The 24169-nt window shown below is 40.8% G+C and overlaps 1 protein-coding gene across 1 annotated transcript; it reads right to left on the reverse strand.

Annotated features, from left to right (window-relative positions):
* Positions 1 to 132: 132 nt before the first annotated feature.
* On the reverse strand, positions 133 to 11044 carry LOC134634299 (oxygen-regulated protein 1-like). The gene is made up of 4 exons (XM_063483429.1): positions 10934 to 11044; positions 8259 to 8913; positions 7692 to 7848; positions 133 to 7280 (listed from the first exon to the last, which is right to left on the reverse strand). Exons 2-4 carry the CDS (start codon positions 8901 to 8903, stop codon positions 772 to 774), a joined length of 7311 nt encoding a protein of 2436 aa, XP_063339499.1. The 5' UTR covers positions 8904 to 8913; positions 10934 to 11044; the 3' UTR covers positions 133 to 771.
* Positions 11045 to 24169: the final 13125 nt, after the last annotated feature.

Consider the following 24169-nt stretch of genomic DNA (forward strand, 5'->3'; position numbering starts at 1 on the left):
CTCCAAGAAATTAATCACCCAGGATCTATAAAAATAATCTGGACTGATTTTAGCCTAAAAGAAGTGAAAATAGAAGACGAACATTTGGAAACACATACTTTTAATTCTTAAATGTCAATTTTAAAAGACAGAAACGTCACAGCTGCCACATCGTAAACCATAACACAGTTTGTCCTAATGATAGAAATCAGGTTATTGCAAATATGCATTAAGCTATGGATACTAAGCGAAAACCAGGAAAGGTCCTATTTACACTGTAGTCAACTGATACAATATGTATAGTACAGAATTTGAGTTCCAGGCCACAAACTGACTGTTCACTTGTTGCCTGATATCTGCTTGGGACTTAAACTGTTTAGAGTTTTAAAACGAGATTACAGTAATGCTCTGAGTGCTTGTTTTGACAGGCAACCTATAGGGCAAGAAGAGCTGCTCTGGAGTGTAAAATGGCAAATATACACTTGATGTGTCAAACTGTTTTTTCTGTGTACTGAACAAGCAATATAAAAAGACAAGTTGTAGCACAAGGTCTTGTTACACACGGGCAAATGCGAGGGTTGAAAAGGGTTAATCCGCTAGCTTGCGCATCTGTGACGCATTGTTACACACTTGGCATTGGCTCAAAAGACTTGACATATGATAGTGTATTATGCCAAAGCTATGGCAACAACAAAAAAGTAGGCACCAAAGAAAATATTTCTCACTGTGGCCTAATAATGAACACTTATTTCGTCCATATTCTGTGATTATGTGAAAAAAAAGCTGCCCCTTTTACAGTAAAGGACAATGCTGTCCACAAAAATTGTATAGTACATCTAATATGTCCTGCTCCGGGAGCCTTCTATTAACGGCACCCTGACCTTTTCCAGGCTGCACCACCACTACAACGTCGCCTTCAGGTTGAGGCTCCATCACTGGGTGCACTTTGTTGTCTATCATCTTAAAGTCAGTCAGGCCAGGCAGCATGCCGTTCCTCTCGGCCCACGTCTTGGTGTCTTCTGAGCTGTCCTTTTCCTCTGTGATGCTGTCGCCATTTGCGCTGCTTTTGCTCGCCGTGCTCAGCTCGTCCTGACATATGTCCGACTCGCTGCCGTGGGGCAAAGAAAAGTAGGTGCACTTCCTGGAAAGCAGTTTGGTCTTGTCTTCTTCTGGTTCAGGTTTTGTGGCGAACAGAGAATAGGGACTTTTCTCCTCTGTGTCCTCAAACGCTCCTTTGCCTTCAGGAGTGTTTGTAAAAGATTTGTTGATTCCAATTGGATCTGAAACAGACTTTCGGATGAGGGTGTTGTCTCTAAGCAGCCAGCGTCCGTTATCAATGGGAATGCTGTCGCCTGGCCCGACCTGTGCGTTAAAAGCGATGCATCTCGTCGCTTCACTTAAGGTGTCGAGGGCATTTGTGGAGTAGAAGTATGAGAGCTCAGACATTGCTTTGGATCGGGCTGTGTGGAAGGAAGCGAGGATGCCCGACTGTCCATTTTTCTCCTGCTTTGGCTCAGATGGGGGCCTTTCACTTGCTTCCTCATCAGTATTAGCGTCCTTCTTGCCGTAAAGCCTTTCGATTGTCCTCCTCACGAAGCCTTTAGTGATGGATTTCCGCGCCGAATCATCTTCCCCGCTCGACAGTTCGCTTGAAGTCTGAGATTGATATCCACCACTGACGGAGGTCTCGGCTCTTAGCTCAGCCAGCTCTGATGTGTGAGGAATTGGGAAACGAGTTTGCTGGATGTTGGTGGCGCTCCTGGCTAAGAACATCTCCCTGATGGATCTGACCCTGCTGCCTTCGGGCTCGGTGGTTATAACGCCACTGGAGTCGTAGCTGAAGGATAACGACGACTGGGGAGCCGATCGGGTGCAGAGAGTCACCTGAGATGTGGGTGATTCACAGGGTAAATCCTCGTCGTCTGAGTCCTGAGGGGTATCTTTTTGCGAGTAAAATCTGACTGCAGAACTTTTTGTTGTGCTTTTTCTTTTCTCTGCATCAGCAACTCGCTTTTCTAGAAGAATTACTCTCTCTGCAACTGACTGGGAAATAATTTCTTCAGACTGGACCTTCTCCACAGACTTTTCAGAGGTAGTGCCTTCAGACTGTGTTGCCAGTGCAGGAGCTGCTTGGTGGGTTACAGTTTCTCCTTTATATCTGTCCACATGAGCTTTTTCCTCCTCTGAGCTGGACTCTTTTTCATAGTAACTTAACTCTTCAATTGAGCTGGTGATTTGTTCTTCTTGGACCTTCAGCTCCTCTTCATCTGCGTGCTCTTCAAAGCTGTTGTGATCGTTCCCGCTATCATCGTCTGCATTAAAGCTACAATGTGTTAAACTCTCTTTTTCCGAAATCTGATTTTCTATTAAATTGCTATGCGTGCTCTCACTGTTTGTCCTGTCATAAATATATGTCTCCTCAATGTAAGGGTCCTCATCTTCTGAGCTAACCTTGTCTTCATTTGGCTCTTCAATCAAAGCTGTTAAAGATGATGAAGCTCTTTTCTTTTGCTCGCGATCATCTGGAAGGTCACAAAGCTGTTTCTCCTCCATGTCCTCCTGCTCTTCCTCAGTGCCGGACATGCTTTCTTCAACAATAACCTGCAGCTTCTTGCTATCAACCTCTGGCTGCTCTTCCTCTGAAGATGGCTCGTCCATGTCTGAGTTTCCGGTGCTTTCATCAGTCAGTCCCATGCTGTATGTTTGGCTCGGGTGTTCCTTCTCAGAGCTGGGCTGACACACAGGGGCAGACGAGTCACCTTTGTTCATCTCGGTACACGTGACCTTTGTCCGATTTTCCCTGTCTAGGCCGGTTATGCGTTTCTCCTCTCTTACATTTAGTTCCACGTAATAGCTGGGGCTTGGTAGCTTGCTATCTTCATCCTCAGAGGGACTTTCAGGTTTGGACTGGTCTTCACCCTCGATACTCTCGTGTTTGATCTCCTCACATGAAGTTTCCGACTCATCCCCTGAGCTCTTCAGCTCACCTGCATCTGAACTGATCACACTTTGCTTACAACTCCCTCTTTCTGCTAATTCTTTACTGGCACTTGAGTTCTTTTTCTGCCCTTCATCATCTGCACCTGAGTCCTTCTTGAAATTTTTCTTACTCCCGACTTCTCCTTTGATGATATTCTCCCTTGATGTGTCCCGACATGACTGCAAGTCCTCCTCGTTCTCTTGTAGAATCGATGCTTTACTGTGAAGCCACTTTTCTTCAGTAACAGTAGGGTTAGCTGGTGGATCATTGTCTTTAGTGGCTGGGATTGTCGGTTTGTCCTTTGCTTCCTCTGCCATCAGGTGAGATTTGTCTGCTCCAGATTGTTGCATTTGCTTAACATCTGTGAATTTTTTAATGATGGACCTTACATCCACATCCACTTTATCATCTGGTGTGGAATCCAAAACAGTGGCAGCTTCCTCTTTGAAGAAATGATCAGCAATTTCTTTACTGCTATCTTTACGTGACGACTCTGTAATGTCAGAATCACTTTTTGGACTTAATGAAAGAGAAGCCAGTTCCTCCTTCAGCTTCTCCGGTACATCGAGGTTATTCATGATCTCATCAATAATGTTTTCTTCAGCGACACGCTCTTGTTCGGGGTTCTCTCCAGTTAGGAGTTCTGCCTCTGAAACATTTGGCGTTGAGCTGCGGCTTTTGCATTTGTCACTGAGCTCCTGAAAGCCCTTCCAGCTCTGCAGGAGCTGCTTTGAGGCCGTTTTTTGCAAATTTGACAAACTCGTCTGTAATCTGTGGGAATCCTCGATTCCGGCAATTTCTCTGAGCGAATCGATCATTTTTAAAGCCTCCGCACAGCTGACGCTGTTTGCGTTCAGCTCATTCCTATTCAAGTTTGTAAGCCCTTCCTGGAGGGTCATGACAGCCAAGAAAGCGAGAAGCGCTTTAGATGAGGAGCCAAACATAGACGCTACGTGGGAGGAGAAGTCAGGCAAGCTGTTGGACTTTTCCAGACAGGATGGACGTTTGTTTTGAGTCATCTGTCTTATTGACTTGATTGAGTAGCAAATCTTTTCAAGGACTGGTTTCATGCTTGGCTGGTTTGCAGTGTTTAATGGCTTTGTTATTTGCATGTTTGTCATAGGGTTCTCTTGATCTGCTGCTTCACCTTCTGTCTCGTTCTTTTCAATACACTGGTCAGCTTCCAGTGACATGAAAGTGACAGAGGTCAGCATTTTATCTGGTTCAGCTTTTGAATTTAGTGACTGTGGTGTCTGGTGATTTTTTCTTAGGATTGATGTTTTAGTTTGTCTCATAGTTGTTTGCTCTGATGGGTTGTCAGAGGAGAGATCTTTGGAGAGCAACTTTCTACCTGACTTGTGTTTGACAGGCGGCAACGCCATGTCCAGAGACTGGGAATATGGAGAGAGTCTCTTTTGCAGTTTTGGTTTATTAGTCTGCTTTCTCTCAGTGGAGGGGCTACCATCTGAAGCTGCGTGTTTTTGTAGTCTAATGTTTGGAGACAGAGTTTTATCCACAGGGCGGTTTTGGAACTTCCTCTCCGGAGATGGGCTGGTTTTTGCTTTTGCTTTTTTCACCAGCATCTTAGGTGTTGACGTCTCTTTTTGAGTTTCTTTACTCATTTCTCTCACTTTAAATGGGGTATTACTTGGCACTGATGCATCATTTGATGAGATACTGGGCGATGACAGCCTCTCATCAGATGTTAAACTAGATGGGGACACAGAAGTACCACACGACGGGCAGCTCGTCAGACCTGACCAGTGTGCCGCTTCTAGTTGGGCTTCGATTGGTAGCTGTGATGGTGTTGAACAGATGCCATCACTTCCCACAGTGTTGTTCTGAGTAAATGATGTGGTCTTCTCTGGAGTGGCCTCACTGCTTAAAGCATATTTATCAACAGAAGCCTTTCTCACGGACATTTTCCTTTCAAGAGACAGATTACTGACCAAAGGGGCCCTTTTAATAGAGGGTGTTCTTGAGAGTGGTGCTGTTGTGTCATCTGTAAATGATACAGCCTTGTCAGACGTAGGACTGATGGGTAATGGATTATTATCTGTCCCTTCACTGCTCACTGATGAGAGCCTGTATAATGGGCTGCTGTTCACTGACGATGCATCTTTCATGCAGTATTCAGTGTTTGATAGCTCTGTGCTTTCAGCAGGAGTAGGTGGTGGTGGTAGCTCCATTGAAAGCGTATTAAGCGGCGTTGTTTTTTGGAAGGAGATCCTGACCGAGCTTGATTTATTTTCCACTTCACTGTCTAACAGTGTTTCTGTTGAGATCTTATCACTTGGTGGCACAGGACGGTTTATTTCTTCTTTTTGGGATTCGTTCTTCTGGTTTCCTGTGTTTTTTGTGCTTGGAGAATGATGAACAAGTTGCTGCCTGGCTGTAGCCTTCTCGACGGGTGGACTCGATTTGTTTTCAAAAGACTGGACTCTAAGTTTGACAGATGTTGCCAGTGAACTCTCTGGTGGAGGTTCTGAAGTTTGACACATTTGTATTTCCGAACACTTTACATCTTCTGCCACATCGATCAGGTCATGCTTATTTTTAGGCTCTTTATACTTGCCATTTTCTGCTTCCAGTTTTTGACGTTCCTCATGCAGGTGAGACGGGTGGTTGAGGTGGGCTTCCTGCAGCCAGCTTTCTACATATTCATTTGTAACAGCGCTGGAGTTGTTAAAAGCAGGCAACACGCTTACATTAATATCATCGGCCTCGTTTTTGCTCCTTTTCTCCACATGGATCGATGTCTGCCGTGTCAGTATTCCCCGTGTCTGGCTGACCTCATTGGGAGAAACATTCATCTGGCTTGTATCAAAAGAAACTCTCTCTATGGATTTTTTTAACACTGATTGCACATTTGAGTCTTTGACCGTGCTTCTTGTTGTCTCATCTGACACTTCTGAGCTCTTTGCTGTAACACCTCTGTCCCTGTTTTGTGCTGGTCTCCTTTTAAGGTTTTTCAGCGTTTTCGATGACTTCATTTTGTTTCCATAAATCCTCCTAATGTATCCGGCACTGGAGAAAGCTTTTACTTTTTTATGTGCTTCCGTTGCTTCTGCAGTATTCTGTTTTTGTCTTTTTCGTGGTGTTGCGAGCCTCCGAACCACCTTGGGCTTTGAGGATGCCCTCTTATCCATGCTGGTGTCTTTTTGATGGGTCTTTGTTTGGCTTTTTCTGGGTTTTTGGAACTGCTGCTGTCTATTTTTTCCTCTCACGACACCATTGTGCTGCAACTTTACTGACATACTTTCAGTCTTCCAGATACTAATGGACTCGGATGCAGTTGACGGTCTGCAGAGTTCTGATTCAAATTCATTATTCGATGACATCTGCCCTGTTTCTGAAGTAGGTGGCCTTCCAACAGTCGTAGTAGTGTGTGCACAAACATTTGCAAGGAAATTGTCCTGGCATGTTTGCTGTTCATATATGTGTATAACTGTCTCAGTCACCTCCTCTCCACTGGATTCACTCTGCATGATCTCACTCATTTCTGCAGATTTAAATCCAGAAACATTTTTACTGTTGACATCAACAGAGCTGAGTCTTCTTGGTTTGGGCACCGGTCTAGTGCTGCTCTGCTTGGCCATGCAATACTGCTCTGTCATTGTTCCATTTCCTGTCTGCTCACTGTAGGAATAAGAGCCAATAGTTCCTTGCTGAATCCCATCTTCTGTAACTGATATGATACTCTCCACAGAGGCTTGCTTTTTGCTAATTTGCTTGTATCCTGGTGTGGGAGCTCTCCCAGAGGACAATGCATCTGAGTGGTTTTTGACGATCTCCTCTTCCTTACCGCTCTCACTTAAAGCTCCATTACCGAGCGATGGTGGATCGTCGTCATTGTTGTCTTGAGTTTTGTCCTTGTTGATTGTGTCGACAGCGGCAGCAAGACTCTGTAAATCCAGTGAGTTTGATTTAGGCGAGCAGATGTCCAGCTCTGCCTCAGTCTCCGGTAAAGAGCTCGCATTATGCTGGCTGGTTACGCTTGAGCGTGTCAGGGTGGTGGTCCAGTGGATGGCTTCCTCTTCCTTAATCGTCAACCTCACCTTCATCTCCACCGTCATGCTGCCGTCCTGATTCACCTGGAAGGACTTCTCAATATTGTCGTCGCTGGGCAGCATGTAGTCCTGCCCTTCAGCTTCATTGCCATCTGTCTCTGCTACAGACTCCAGGATGCGATTTGACTCCAACTCAACAGAGTTTGTGGGGTTGCTGCGTATATCACAGGAACTCTCTGCGATGGTGTTGTGAATCTGATGAACGATGTACCTCTCAGATGACGAGGAAAAATTCCTTGACCTCTTTTTACCTTTTCAAGGAGTCAGGCGAAAAAAAAAGAGTCGAAATATCCAAGGTTTGAAGAGGAGAGGACACCCGAGAAGCATGAAGGGAGAAGAGAAAGAGGAAAAGGAAAGTTAGAAAGATGATATGAGTGCTGCTCATCAAGCAGACTAGCCAGCCAACCCGGTGACTGTGTATGTAGGTCATCTACAGTATTATGTACATAGCGTTGCCTCAGCACTTCTCCAAGCTTTATCCCATGAGGCCAGGTAGATTACTCCAGGCGCACTGATTGTGTCATATGAAAAGAGGTCTGCTGAACTGACGCTACTCTTCGAATTGTGCCTGCAATGTATTCTCCTCATGTAAATACAATAATTTAGTCTTAAAAACCTTAAAAAAATTAAAAAAAACAACGTTTATTTGAATATAAACTTACGATTCAAAGCCTTTTGCCTCTTGAGACTCATTTGCTTGGTACGCCGCCATGTTGGAGATGGAGATTGCTGTGCACTGTAGTCTGCAGGCCTGAATGGCTCCCTGCCCACAGCTACCACAGTTCCAGAGCACAATATCAAGCCTGGAACACCATCAACCTGCAGCAGACAGCAGATAAAGAAGATAGTCCTTTCAAATAATCTTGATTTTGATAACATGTTAAATACTGGCAAATTGCAAGCATAACTAGAGAAAAGTATTATTTACTAATTATTATTTGTGAATCACCCACAGGTTCTGATTGTATTAGATCCTTGACCTAAAGCCTTACAGTGCAGTATCTCAGAAGGCCTTTCTGGGTATTAGGGTGAGTGGCCAAAGAAGCTTAACACTTTCTCTCCTCATGCGACTGGTATTTTATGCCAAGGTTAAATCAGTCTCTTATGGGAAGTGTAATCTAATCAACAATGATACTAATTTGTTTCCAATTAGAGGAAATGTTTTGTGAATATTAATTAATTCTTAAATCCTTTTTCTATGTGTTGCACTGACAGAGGAGAACACTCACACGTCTGCCATCAGGAGTGTGTAATTTCACCACATGGAACTGCATGAGCTCTGAGATATATTCCAGGATAGCTTCGTAACTTGGAGAAGTCTTCTTGTGAAGCACCACAGTGTGTTTTACAGAGGGGTCCCCATTGCAGAAAACCAGTAGGCTCTTGGGTGTGCGAATAAGCACTGGCTCCTGTTTGTGGATACTCTGGCCTGGGAAAAACCGACCCTGCTGAATAGTCCGACGGCGAGAGCTAACTGGTCTGGCATGGTACCAGGGTGGCAGCTTCTTCCTGGCCAGCGCCAGATTGATGGGCTTTACCTTACGGCTATCGGAGCAAATGTAGGATTTCCCATCCTTAAGTTCATCCAAAGATTTGACTGCATGAATCCCCCTAGGAGTGGTGATGTTCCTCACCCCAAACGGCAGGGGTACCTTCTTGGAGAGACTGTCCAAGAGTGCATCAAAGGTCTTAAAGGTGCGGTTGTTGATGACAAGGCGCAAACCATTGAACTGAGGATCTCCGCTCTTGTAGAAACAGACCCGCTTTGATAAGATAGGGTCAATGACGCTTGGGTGGCGTGAGGTGCCGAAAGTTTGCCCACTCCCCGATGACTGGTCAGGGAGGGCGTTCCGAAGTCCTGCCTCATTCATCATCGCTGATTGGCTGTGAGAGGAGAGAAAGAGAGGAACAGAAGTTCAGCAAGAACAACGGTTTGACAATGTTTGACTGGTTTTGATTGTTGCCTTTTGGTGCAAAAAGCTCCTCTAGTGTTGAGTTATTGGTCAGAAGCAGCCCAAATTTACTACACATGAAATATGAAAACATGAAACACCTTAGATTTTGATGTTGGCAGAGTGTGACTGGAATTCTTCCCTTGGCTCTCTTCACTCAAAGTGTCTATATAAAGTCCATGTAGGTTGAATTTCAATTCATCTGTCGTCCATCCATTGGACTCTTTAAAGTGGTTTCTGTGGTGTCAAACACTGCACTGCTGCTGTTTCTGAGATAGACATAAGGTATTCATTTTGCTGGTGCTGTGACACACTTGCCATGGTCATACAGCAACAATGTCGATATATGAAAGCAGGAGGGGCTGCGGGGATATAACTGCCAGCCAACAGGATGCTGGTCTTTGTTTTTGCATTTAATTCATTTTCACTTTTTTTGTTGGTTTCTTTTTTTTGTGCTTGCTGTTTCTTTAGGTTTTGGGACCAGAACTACTTGGTTAGGTTAGACCTCCGTCACACAGACCTCAAGACCCACAGTGACCCCCTGACAATCTATGGTCGCTAGACAAAAATATGTATTCAGTGAGTGGTTGGTGAAAAAGTGTCCCAGTTGCTGGCAGTTTGAATGGAAGATACTGACATGTCTGCAAACGCTCTTAGTCTCTGAGCTAATCAGATTATAACTCTTTGCAACTAGTTTCATGACAGCCAGCAACCACTTGCCAACTGGTTTTCCCTCGTAGCCAGTGATTACTGGAGGGACACTGAGTGTTCTCTAAGCCTATGTGAAAAAAGGGTTTCCTGAATTGATTTCAGACTTACTGCCATCAACTCTGTCTACAGCTCACAACCAGTTGGTGAATACACATTTTCTCCTCCTGACCAGAGGTTACCAGATGGTCTCCAACTGGTCTCTAGGCCTGTGTGACTGTTTGCAGTCAGAGTTAATATAAAATCAATCACAAAGTTAACCCTGCACATTAAAAAAATGACACCATTAAGTACCCCTGACTCCAATACGTCCTGAACACACATCCAAATGTGAGACACTGGGAGTGAGGCCCCACCGTAGTTTCCTGCTGATGTGTTAAAAGCATCTTCGCACAAACAAACAACACTCGGTCTTCTTTGCGAATCAACTTCATTTGTCTTTTTCCTTTTCACCTAATTAACCATTTCCAGTTATTTATATCAGATGTACATTAAATTAACATTTAAGTATATTAATAATTATTCTTCCTCTAATTTTGGGAACTATTGTTTTGGTTTTCTCGTGCTTTGTGAACACCTACTTGACTTTTTTCTTCTCTGAATCTTAAATACATGTATCCTGCATTCAGGGTGTATTTTATAAAGCTGCTTCATGAATTTGTATTAAAGATGACTGTACCTCGTGGGATTTTTGCAAAGACACAAACAACTTAACGCCATGTTCGAGGCAAACAGCTGAATGACGTCTTCCGAGCATATGTTGTTTACTTTGCTCAACTGCTGCCATCAGGTAACATGATCTAACTTTTGGGAAACCAGCCAGTTGCGTGGCGTCTGCTTCTGATTACCTGGCTTAGCGGCGCATAAGTGACAGAAATATTTCACAAATAATTCCCTCTTACCAGTTTTACTTTGAGCATATACGTAAACATGGCACAGTTACATGTAATGTTCAAGTTTCCTTTTTAAAAATTTACGGTGCCATTTAAGCCATTAAATGTTGATTTATTATTGATAGTAAAGTTAGTTGGAGCAGACTATAAATAGATTTTTAAAAAAGCATTTTCAGGATGGACAAAGTATATATATGCTATCGGTACATAATCTGTTAGGATTTTTATGACTACATGGTGTTACAAACACTACAAGTATAAACACAGTACACCCGAGTAAGTAAATAGGTTAAACAATAGCTCAGTAAGTAAAAACAAATGAACAATTGTATGATTTCAGTGGGAACTCACCTTCTTTGGCATCACAAAAGTCCCAAATATTTTTAAGAGGATCCATGAAATGTTATTCCGTGCTCTACATTGTGACTGCTGTTCAACTGACTGCACAGTAACAGTGTATTTCGGGAGACACCATCATAGTTAATTTGCTTAATCTTTGCTCAGAGTTAATCTGCGCTGCAGGTGCGGCGCTCGAAAATCCTCTCCTGAAAGGTGTGTCACAGAGAAACATGTGGGGGTGTCACAGCAGGTTAAAGAAGTAGTCACAAAGATTTCAGGTTTATTAACAATGTGTTTTAAGTTGAAATGTAATTACACGTCATGCACGTGCATCTTCACCTGGGAAAATTTTGCAAGCGGCAGAAGAAAATCTGAAAAATTTTGGTTTTCCCCACCACCACCAACATTCAGAGTATTTGTACTCATATTTGAAGTTGAACTTTGAGGTTACACAGGTTAAAATGTTTGGTTTTCTTCACAAGTGGCAACAGATGGTCCACTGATGTCCACTTGCAATATTTGTGCAGGGTTGTAATCTCATTGAAGACCTCTTTAAGTAATAAGGATTAAGGGACTCTCCATTCTCAGGACCCACAGAGACGATCACTTGTTTTTAATGAAATGGGTAAACATGCACCTTTTTTCCTTAAGAAATCTCATGACTGCTTTATAATTTATAATAGAGATTAGTTTTGTCTTTGGTTTGAGCCTCTCTGACCAGAACAAATGCACTACATGACACATAAAAGTACAATGACAAACACTCGCAGACTTTTAGGACTTTACTAAACAAAAATAGTGTTTGTTCCAGAAATACAATTAGGTTTAGAAGGGTAATGGACTCCAGTTGTAGATCAGGTTAAAAGGTATTACTGCAGGCATTAGCCAGTCACGAATATCCTTAACCATGAACGATCATGAGTTGCATAACAGTTACCAAAAATGGGCTGAACTGAATCTATTTCTGTAGTGAAAGGGATTAGTGTGCAAGGATGACTTAATTCCACAGTAAACCTGGGGCTGAAGTGAAGGAATCAAAGGAATACACAAAAGTTATCGGGTTTCAGCTCAGTACAAAAGGATAAAGTGATGACACTCTGTCGCACTGTTTATTTTACTGCTGTAAAAATATCTCAGGTGTGTACGAAACACACGATATGTGCTGTAGGAAAGAATTCCTGCCGAGCCCCGACCAGACAGGGATTCAGGAATGCCACAGGAGGCTCCCATGATCTCAGCCCATGACCTGTTCCCAAAACAACAACGAGCACAAAAATGTGAAAAATCCTTCAAAGGAAGCAGGGGCGAACAATGGAGGAAGCCCTCAGCGTAAACAGGTAGGCCCGAAGCCTGCATGCCCCTCCAGCCCTCCACTGCAGAGAGATAAGAGACAAGCATAGGCTGAAACGGAGAGCGAGGGTTAAAAACCGTCTGGTTACACTGATAGAGCAGTGTGGATCCCGTCAAACACACACGAATCGGACTGAAAATAGTCTTGAGCCGAAGCTCTGCACTTAACGGAGCGTGGCAGGTAATAGCAACAGCTCTCTGAAGCTCCATTTGTCACATAACCTTCCACGTCACAGTCAGAACAAACCAGCTGGTGACATGAATACTGTTGTTTTTCCTTCACGTGAAATCACAGGCCGCCATGACGAAGACATCTGTCTCTGCGTTCCGGGTGTATTGCCACCCTTTGCCATGCTCTATATTTAAAGCCCGTGCGCCTATACTGCAACTAATTGGCGCCAAGTTAGATTCAAACCTATGCTGTTAATGGGAAAAAATGTGGGATATGTTTTGGCCCTTGTCCCCTTTCTATATTTGGCCCAGCGTCTCTCGTGCAGCTGTTCCTCCAGATCTGTCTCCCTGTGTTTCCATCAAACACCTCTCTTCAGTCTGCCTATATTGCCTCAATTCAAGAGCCTCTGCCAGCCTCCATCAGGCCCTGCTACACAGAAAATAATAATAGTTTTCCTCTGATGTTGAGCCACATTTGGGCTTTGTGTTATGACTTAAAAATAAAATGCGCTGCTCTCTGTTTAGCCTTTGTAAGTTGTGGAACTCCTGCCGGCATTGCAGCTGTCAGAAATTCAATTAACAATAATACAGCTGCACTCTGACCAGAAACATTCGCACCAATTTAAAGTCATGCAACTGAACCCGCAACTATGACCTCTTTTAACTTTTCTTGCATCCATGCGGGCGCGCTATTCCTACAGAAGTTTTAAACATGTGTGATAAAGTTGATGAATTCCATTTTCCTCCTCTTGGCGTCAATTGGTTTAACTAAAAAAATGTGGCTTGGCACACGTTTACAGAAAAATGTGCTTACTATTCAAAATTCCATTCAAGCCGCATGATGTTATATCTATTTTCCCCTCCCAACTTCCAGTGGAATTCCCAGATTTTGAATGAATCTGTGCCAAACAGGACTCGTAAGGTCACACCACCGCCCGTCCCGACCCCTCCGAAACCCCTCGCACAGCAGTCAGAGGTCCCCACCCCGTCCATTTTGAGCACTCCCTATCAGCTGTGCCAAGCTTTTAATCTGCCTGGTGACATCCCAGTGTTTCCTGCATAGGACAGAGGGAGAGATAAGCACACTCTTCGGTACGGTAAATCACTCCGCACCCCCCCTCGTTCACTGATATCACCATTATTCAATTAGGTTGTACTCAAACTCACCAACATTCTTGGTAATTACAGTAAAAAGCTTGCAGGGTGTGCACGATAATTTCATGGCTGGAATCTTTTTCTTTCCTTTCAACAGCATCCCCTTTAATTATAAAAACAAACAAAATCCTGTCTAGCGGTAACTAAGCATTTTTTTACATATTGCAGACTGCTTTTCTGTAAGAAATCAAAAGCACATGTTGTTTCTATTAACTGAAAATGTGCAGTTTTATATTACAGTTCATCATAATACTACCTTCCTTTTATTGTGACAAGAAAGCAGAAATCTTTGTCTTGTTATATCTTCCAGTTTTTCATCACTGTGGATTTGAAATCAGTGGAAAACTGATTTAATGCAAAGCATCTTTATCTGCCATGTAAACCTCATTTTATTCAAAAGGGAATTGCAGTTAATAAGGCTGATATGGGCGTGTACTGGTGCTATGCAACAGCCTATCTTGTTAACTGTTAAACTAGGGGATTAGCTCTTTGGATTAGCGTTAACCTTATAGCTCACTGGACACTATATTAGTTACATCTTTGTAGTGAACTCACTGTCATGTTCAAGAAACCAGTTTGAGATTATTTGAGCTTTGTGTTATTCAGCTGGAAGCACCCATCAGAGGATGGGTACACTGTTGAGATAAAGGGACGGCCGTGATCAGCAACAGCCAAGAAATATCTCCCATACCATTATATCACCACCAGCAGCCTAAACCACTGACAAAAGGCAGGATGTATCCTGCTGTTTACACCAAATTCGGACCATCCACATGATGCAGCAGAAATCAGACCAGAAAATGTTTCCTGTTATTAGCTGACAGGAGTGGTGAGGTCTCCTGCTGCTTCAAGGTTCGATGTGCTCGATGTTCAAAGATGCCCTTCTGCATGCTTGGTTGTAACAAGTGGCTATCTGAGTTACCGTTGCCTCCCTGTGAGCTCAAAGCAGTCTAACTTCTTCTGATCTCTGACATCAACAAGACACTTTCATCCAGAGAACTGCCGCTCACTGGATATTTTCAGGTTTTCAACCCATTCTCTGTAAACCGTAAAGCTGGTGGTGCGAGAAACTCCCAGTAGATCTCGGCTGATACTCAGACCAGCCTGTCTGGCACCAACAAAATCACCAAAATCATCTTTCTTCCCTATTCTGATGCTCAGTTTGAACTTCAGAAGTTCATCTTAAGCATGTTTAAATGCCTAAATACACTGAGTTGCTGCCATGTGATCAGCCGATTAGACTATTGGACTATTTCCATAAATGAAACAGTTGTACCTAATGAAGTGGCCAGTGGGTGCACATTAAAAAAAAATTACATAAACTGGTTCAGCACATAAATAGCTCAGACTTTATCTTTCATCTGAACAGCAGAGTGTAAATATAACTATATAAACAAAGTTTCTTTCCAGTATTACAAAGAGGGAGCCAGTGTGAAGGGAAACAGTATTGTATAAGGAAATAAAGACAATATACGATGGCGGATAAGAAAATGTTCAGTGGACAGTGTCTTTGCAATATCCCCAGATTGTGAGGCTACACTATATCAGCATCCAAGCCTTTCAACAGAAATATAAACACTGATATGCACAGAATGTGGACTATTATTCCCCAGAGGACAGTGGCAGGCAGGGTCCTCCTCACCAAAGGACTCAGTGCCGCATGGCTATTAGCTTTGGAGGGTCCGGGCTGAGGGCCAGTCCGCTGACGGGACACCCTGGCTACACACGACCCAGATAGCAGCCCAGGGTGAGGAGTGATTTATCCGTCTGTGCTCGCATCGGACAACCTTCCTCTGATTAAGGGTCGGTCACTGAGCGGCAGGGCTGAGTGGAGAGGGCGAGACAGGCGGCCTCCCTGTTTGAGACACTGGCATCCTGACCGCCACTCAAATGGAGTTTCCAGACGCTGCGAGCGGCACATGTACTGCACGCCTACAATAGACACACGCGCACTCATGCACATTATTACCAGCGGGCATATACACAGGAATGTGCACGTAGTCATTATTTCTACTCTTTTATGCATGACTTACACACACTTTAACCCACACACACACACCAAAGCCAAGATAAAGACTTATTGAGTTGGCCTTGACTTTCTCTGAACCTGACAACAAAAGGATGTGGTGAATCCAAGTCGCCCACTGTTTGACTTGTCTCTGTGGACTGTTAAAGATCAGTGCTCCTGATGTTCAGGGTTCACAAACAGGTTACCGCCTCAATCAATTTCAGCCGAGATCATGTCTATTGTGTGCGTGTGAGAGAAAAATGACCCAAAATACTTTTTCATGCACTCATTGTTTCTTGAGATCAGCTCTTGCCTTCACTTGGGGAGTTTTTTTTTTAAAGGAGACTGTGATTATTTTAATATTTGTATTTGTATGAAGTTTTTCTCTCTTAAGCTCTTGTATGAAAGCAGTAAATTGGGCACTAATTGGAAACATTATTTCATCTGTATATCTTTAAATCTAAGCAACTTAAGTAGGCCCATCTTCCTCTACACAGTTGGATTGTTCTGCATTGCTATTAACAGTTTCCCTTTTCTATGTTGTGGTTGTTGTGGGTCCTTTCACCCTGAATACTTGTAAATAAGCAGCTGTTGAGCAGAATTTGGTTAACTCATATTTAAATCACACACTGTACTTCTGCTTGAGCGTGAAACTCAACTTCTCTTTTCATTTCAGCTGCTGAATGGTGAACTGAAAGAAATTACAGGCTAGTTCTTATAGTCAGAATTTCCAAAAGAACAAGGCGTGCCATCGGTTCGTCCTCTCTGACAGTCAGGCTAGTTTAAAATGCTCTGTCTTATTGGGGAGTTTAGTCAATCTAAACACATAAATCTGAGCTAACAGATTTTCTTTTTAATGATCAGTGGTCTTTTTTATCTGGACGTGCAGCATACATTTTCACACAACAAATAGGCAGATAACAGTTGCCAGAGGAAACTCTAAATGGTTATCACTGCAGTTTGAAACAATACACTATACAACAATCCTCTGCTTTTCCATATGTTTACAGCCGCAGCCCCCCATCTGATTTTTACAATCTCCCCAATGCTCAAGGAAACAGGACAAAACCAGGAAATGATGATGTCAGATATAGAAATTATGCAATATTCAAAAGGCTTTGCTCCACATTTCCATCAACTATTTGCTCAGACCAGCACATCCAGATGGCCCGAGCTGTTTGTAGCACTAAATAAAGAGTGTGATGCCATTTATGCAGTCAGGGATCCCTATTAATTCCTCCTTTTAGCTGTACAAAACATGGCGCGGCCAGCACAGTATGTCATCAGGTAGTAAATAGAAGCAGCCTGGACATGTATACATGCAAACACACACACACACACACACACACACACACACACACACACACACACACACACACACACACACACACACACACACACACACACACACACACGTACATCGCTGCATGTATCTGAGTTGCTATAAAAAGCTAATTATGATCACTGGATGAGACCTCTGTAACAAAAAAAGATGAATAATGATTAATCAGGTAAGACTTTCCAAATAATTACTGATTCTAGTACGATCAGAAAATAAAATGTTCTATATTTAATGCAGAATAATTTTATAGTGCAAGTCGTTAAATCTGTACTTTCAGAACACAGGAAACAGACAACATTGCATTTAATGTAACAATGTGAAGATTTTATCAAATGTCCTCATCATGCTTTTCAGACAGTCAAACTGACCAGCTAACTGAATAAATAATTAAATACAAAATGCAGCTTTTAAATGGTGATTTTATTTATTAAAGGAAGAAAATACTCTCCAAATTTATCTGGCCCTGTTTTTCACATCACTGTGGGGGAATTTTGTGCGTAATTCAGACACACTGGATGGTTTTCCAGCATGAACAGCCTGTTTAAGGTTGTGCCAAAGCATCCCAATCTGATTTAAGTCCAGACTTTGACTGGGCCACACTGAAACCTAATTTTTTTTATTACATTTTTTGTGTGTGCGTGTGTGTGATTGAGCGGTTGACTTGCTGGTATGTTCTGTATCATTGTTTTGCTGCATAACCAAAGTGTGCTTGAGCTTCGGGTCCTGAACTTCTTCTTCAGCATTTTCTGGGAGTAAGCAGAATTCCTGAAGCAGCAAAGCAGTCCCGGACCATTACACTACCACCACCATGTCTGACTGTTGGCTTGATGTTCTTTTTATGAAATGCTCTGTTAGTTTTACACCAGATGTAACGGGACTCAAACCTTCCAAAAAAAAAGTGTTTTTGTCTCATCAGTTCACAGAATATTTTCCCAAAAATCTTGCGGATCATCCAGATGTTTTCTGGTAAATGTGAGATGAGTCTTTGAGGTTTTCTCCTTGATGCCATTTTCCCCCAGTCTCTCTCTGATTGTCGAATGGTTTTTGAATCTTTTAGCCTGCTTCACTTTGTCAGACAGGGTCTACTTAAGTGATTTCTTGATTCATGGTTGGGCAATTACTTTTTCACATAAAATCAGGTATAGATAGATAGCCTTTTTCTCCATTAATAACTGAATTTTGTATTTTCTCTTGTTATCTTTGGTTAAGATTAAAATTTGCTTCACGATCTGAAACATCAAAGATGGACAAATATGTAGAAAACTAAGAAATCATTTTTTTTCACAGCATTGTATATTGCAAATTTCCAGGACATGCAGACTCACTAAAGCCATTTGTCTAACATCATGCCGCCTTTTTTTTTTTTTCATTTTTTGGGAGTCTTTTCTTTTTTCTATTTAAAATATGGGGTGGGCGGGTAGGCTGAGATGGAGTCCAGGTTCTGGTCCTTGTGTTTTAAAGAATTTAAAATAATGTATTTTTATGAATATATTATTTATGTTTGTTTAGCATGCATAAAAAATCTTTAAAAAATCAGCATATTATCTATATATTAAAAACCTCATTAAAATCAAAACATTCAATTAACCTTTATGTCTTCATAAATTTTAATATTTGCTGTAACTTAAAATTTATGTGCAGCAAAACATTTTAGCGTGTAATTGTGTGCATGATAGATATTGTAGTTATGTAATTATAATTTCTGTTGTCACGTTTATTTTGACTCGTGGTGTTAAAATAACAAGTTATTTCAATGGTGTGTTGCAAGAAATGCTGAAAGCAAAAGCAGAGCTGGAGCTTAACATAGCAGGCCGTGCATCATCACAGCAGGGCTTCTGTCCGGGATTACCCGGCTATCCCACCTCACCTGCATCCACTGCAGGCTCACGTGCTCCCAACTAACCACACACTATGCTTTTTCCCACGCACTCTGCGGTACTCTCACACTGACTGGCTAAATTATCAGCCTTTTACTTTACAACTGGTGTCTCAAACTTAAATGTGCTGTGGACCACTGCTGGCACTGTCATCTTATGTGAGGGCCACTTTAGTCTTTAAGTAGTACAAAAACAAACAAACAAGAAAACACCCACAAACATGTCCTAAAATGTAGTGTTTTCTTTATTTTTTTGAAAATTTAAAATATTGTATGACAAGACAAAACTGCAAACATGAACACGATTTTTTTTCTCACTCTTAGCTAACTGAAGCCTTTCACTGAACTACCAAATTACCAAACTGGTGCTCTCTCTTTCAGGCCAGACACGTGGCAGCACTTCTGCTATAATTTTGTTCGTATTTGACAAAATAAAAATGCAGACATAAGTATACACATTAGTTTTTGACTGCTAGTGAAAATTGTTTTCTTTACAAATAACTGACTGAACTAACACAGCCAATCCCTCAACATGTTTGTGCTCTCTGCTCATACTGCCCTAATATTAAATGATTTTTTGCTTTTTAAAGAACTTATTTTAAAACTGCACTCAACAACAAACAAATCCTTCCTAACACAAAAAGTAACTGCATTATATTTATCCACGTCAATACACGGGCCAAGTAGGGGTGACGTGGGCCACAAGTGGCACCCGGGCCACAAGCTGAGACCCCTGCTTTACAATATTCTGCATTTACAACAATGTTAACAGAAAAATTGCTAAATGTATAATTTTTCCATGAGTTACAACATTTTTGATCAGATATACTGTGCAGTTAAACTTACTGTTTAAAGTACATCAGATACATTTAAAGAGACAGGATAAATTAAAAGAAAAACGGCATTATTTAGCCCTAGCCTTAAAAGCTTTGGAAATTGTGATCAACTTTATCCTATGAAACTCTTCTATCCGGATAGGAGTGGTTTATTCCAGGATGACCGCTTACATGAGTCACAAAGGGTCACTGAGTGTTTTGATGGATATAAAAAAGTTATGTGAATCATATGCTTTGGTATGTACTATCACCAGTTACACACTTATGGGAGGTCTTGGACCAATACCATCATTCAGACCCTACATGGTAAATGTCCTTTGAAGGAACGGTGTTTTTTAAAAAAATATTACATATTTGTTTAGTAACAATCAGTATAAATGCAAGAGAAGTATTTTGTTATATAGTATATAAAAAACTATTTTTCCCACTATATATACAGTGTCCTTACATAGTATTTTAATCAATATGCCAATGTGTTTTATATTTATTTTTAGTTTACATACATACAGTGTTATACCTGCCTAATTACATTGCAAAATTAATATTAAACTTTAATCATGTTATTTAGAATTTTTTGATATTGAACTTGCCACATTATTGTTAGAGTATGTGTTTTAAAGACACACACTTGGTAAAGGCTGAACAGTGAGCTTCACGTAGCCCAGCACTCAGCTGACCCCTGGTGGCTACAACCAACAACACAGATGGCTTCTTTACAGCCTCCAGAAAACGCCAACCACTCTCTAACAGCATTCAAATATTAAAAACCTGTTGATTTTTTAAAAAGATTTTAAATACAAAAATATGTTAAAATATATGAACGCAGCACATTGTTACTAACAGAGGGAGCCTGCCGTGGAGGAGACAGGGCCTTCAGGTGGAGGAATGAGCTCCTGAGGAACTGGAAGTGGGCTGTTTGCTGTTTCAGTGGAAATGTGTTTGATGTTTGTTTGAAGTTCATAATCCAATAACACTAGCGCAAATACGCTTCCTGTGTAAGAGACAACCTTCAGACTTACAGTGTTATTGAAAGAAAAACACCAAACAATGTCTAGACAATGTTGTGCTGCAGTTTATTAAAATGTTTATCTCAAAATATGATATCAAAACTTTTTTCCAAAAGTTTCCCGAGGCCTCACTTGAGACGTTAGGTCTTTATAATGAAAACTATTGGAAAGCCATTAAAAAAATTACCTAATTTAGCAGGCTGCCTTATTCTGAATGCAGTATTTTAAATTCATATCGAGAGGTTAGCATTAAACTGTCCTGTAATCACTTATCAAACTGAAACAACTGATTAAAATAGATACTGAGCTCAAGTTTCAGTTTTCTAGGAAAGTAAAGTTGACTTAAATGTGGGTAAAATCTAAGATAAATGCACAAACAACAAAAACGTCTCATAAATTGTACAACCCCCCAGTTTCAGCAGCTCAGACATGCAAACACATACACACAAAGACACATTCATTCACACACAAAAACAATGAGACAACAAAGGCAGGTGACCTGGGTCATGACACTCTGCCCTCTCCTCCCTTTATTTAGACGATATTTTTATGTATTTTTATTTTTTAGGAAGTTCTACCGGTGATTCCCAAAATGGGTCCAGTGGTGTGAATTTCACAGAGCATGGTTTCCTCTCGGATAGAGGATGTTCCCAGCCAATCTTTCATGGATGGAGCAAACAGAAGTCATCGGAACGAGGAAGTGGGGACAGGTGCTCTCTGAAGATTCAACGATTGAAAGAAAGAAAGAAAAAAAACCAACAAACAGCTACAGACAATGGCCCACATTTTTCTTGAGCTGCAGTATTTTGGATGTTATTAAATCAGTTTGTTGTAGGATCTGAAAGATTCATGTCACTGTTTATTTCAGTTTCTTTTAGCTGTTTACTCAATTTTTACTCAAGTGTCTTTTCATACTCACAATCCATTACCTAGCTTCTATTGGTTTTTAACTATGAATCAGTTACTTAACCTATTTCATCAGTTTTTCTACTTCTTTATTTACTTATTTACTTCTTCATTGTCTTTTAGCTACCTGCTTAAACTGTTTCCATTACTTTTAGCTAAGAGCTAACTATTATTAATCCTTAGCTAAGTTATTTTTAAACCATTTCTGTTGCTTTTAGCTAAGGGCTAATTTCTTATATTTAAGTAAGTATTTCTGCTGTTAAGTTTGCTATTTCATCTGCAACTGAAAGTTTTTGTATTTTTTCAGGTTTTTATTTCAGAAACTATTATTTATTTCAGCAGTTTTTAGATTCTGTTTCAAACATTTATTCCTCATTTTTCGGTTACTTTTCCAGAACTATTAATCTGCATTTACGTAGCATGTTGCTTTTAATTATATTTCATTAAATGTTGTACTTCATGATTACCTTTTGCTAATTGTTTCAGTCACTTATTAATTGCTATAAGCTAGAAATTACATTAAATGTTTTTTTTTGAAAAATCGGTTTTACCATAAACACGTTAATTTTAGCTAGCTAATCAAGCTAACCAAATAATTATCTAATTTGTTAGTATTTGTCTGTTAAATACTTTTAGCTATTAAACCACTTGAATTAAGCAAATTATTTCAGTAAATTGTTCACTGAGTACATTTCAGCTACATAACTTTATCATTTTATCTGGGCTTTTAAGCAAAAACAAATGGCCAAGAAGTGTAAGTTTGCGTATGTCAGTTAACTTGTATTTTATTTTATTGTTTTCAAAGCTTTAAGCCCTTGTAGAACTACACAGTTTTTTTTTATGTTTTTATCTTTTATGGTAAGCACATTGAGTTTACATTTAATGAACTGTACTGTATAAATAAGACTGACACTATTTAAATTTTCCATGACAATATTTTATGATATCCATTGTATTTGATCTACATTTCATACATTTTTGCCCTTTCAACTTTTCACTTTGCTTTTAAAGTGTATTTTAAATTCATGCTGTAATTTTTACACATCATTTGGATTTTGCATTCACGTCTCCTCAACACTGGCATCAAATTGAAGTTACTCATTAATGACTAATCCCATTACACAATGTTCTTTGTTCATCATTGCTCACTTTCCTTACTTGTTTCTCAAGAAGGGAGCCAGCAGGGAATCCTGTAACAAGAGGACACAAAACTTAAAGAGAGCAAAGTGTGGCTGAACACTCTGCCAACACCTTTTAGCCTCCCAAAGAAAAAACACAGCCGAGAGGAAACTGACTGCTGATGTAGTCATCTTATACTCACTACCCGCCTGGACACGAGCTAAAAATTGTCCTGAATGCCACAAGGGGATTCAAACAAAAGAACAGTGAGTGCTGAGCTGATCAGGAGAGGCCTGGAGTTGATTCAGCTCCCTGAGTCAATTCCTGACTGTGAAACAAATGTGCTAGCCAGTTTGAAAAATGTTCTCTGGCACCAAACCACAATTTTATAATCAGCACTATCAGACCTAGCTTCTGTTGGCCTTATCTTACTTATTTCTGCTGCAACACTTTATCATTTCTGCATATTTTTTACTCTCTTTTGAAACACCAAGAAATGAACTAAAACAAAACACTTTACGTATGTAGGCCAGCTCTGCTTTGAAGCTAGGTCAAGCACTTTACACCAATACTTTTATACCTCCATGCAGCATCTTCATGTCTTGTAAATATTACTATACTCCTTCTATTGGCCTGTGTGTGTTTCAAATTACATAATGTACATAATATAAAATGAATGAATGTATTATGCATCATATTTTGTGATTGTTTTAATTTCTCTAAATGTCCAGCTGTTTTTGCACGAAGCAAAAATCATGCAGTTGAACTTTTAACTAATTTATATAAAACAAAACGCCTTCTTGTGAAACATGTTAACATTGTCTTGCAACCATGCAATTAAAAAGACTTCAAGTCAGTAATTATTTATTACAGAATACCTGTTAACTAAAGCACAAAGAAATTGCTTACATCTGACTTTGTCATCATAGAGAAAAAAAAGAAAGCTTTTTAGGTCACAGCATTGAGTGGAGATTGACTGTATCTGTGAAACTATATATAGTGGGAACACAACTGGACGATGGTGTGACAGGCAGAGACCATAAAAGCGATCAGGCCTGAGAGGGATAGCATATGCCTGGGATTATGAACAACCAGCCCTGCTTTAGACAAAGGACACACCCTCTCCTGCAGCTGTCTCGCATGCTGTATTTGCAATCTACTATCAATGACTTAATCAGTTTGCAGCCCCTATCTGTCGCTCTCTCTGAAACCCTCACTTTCAATAGTTTGCACACAGAGTTTTGATTTATGTGCGTTACTGCGTCACACTTGTGTTGAAACTGAACCCATTTCAAAGTCAGTTACAGATGTAAAACCATGCTGAAATCTAACCTCGTGTCATATGCATATTTGATTTTATTTATTTGTGAGTCATTTCCATTGCTGATCAGTCTTCTTACAATTGACCGATTAACTGTTTAGAATAGAAAATGCCAGGAAATAGTGAAACTGTACCATTGTGAGCTGTAGCACAAATT

The sequence above is a fragment of the Pelmatolapia mariae genome, linkage group LG9, assembly GCF_036321145.2.
Source record: "Pelmatolapia mariae isolate MD_Pm_ZW linkage group LG9, Pm_UMD_F_2, whole genome shotgun sequence".
Taxonomy (NCBI): Eukaryota; Metazoa; Chordata; class Actinopteri; order Cichliformes; family Cichlidae; genus Pelmatolapia; species Pelmatolapia mariae.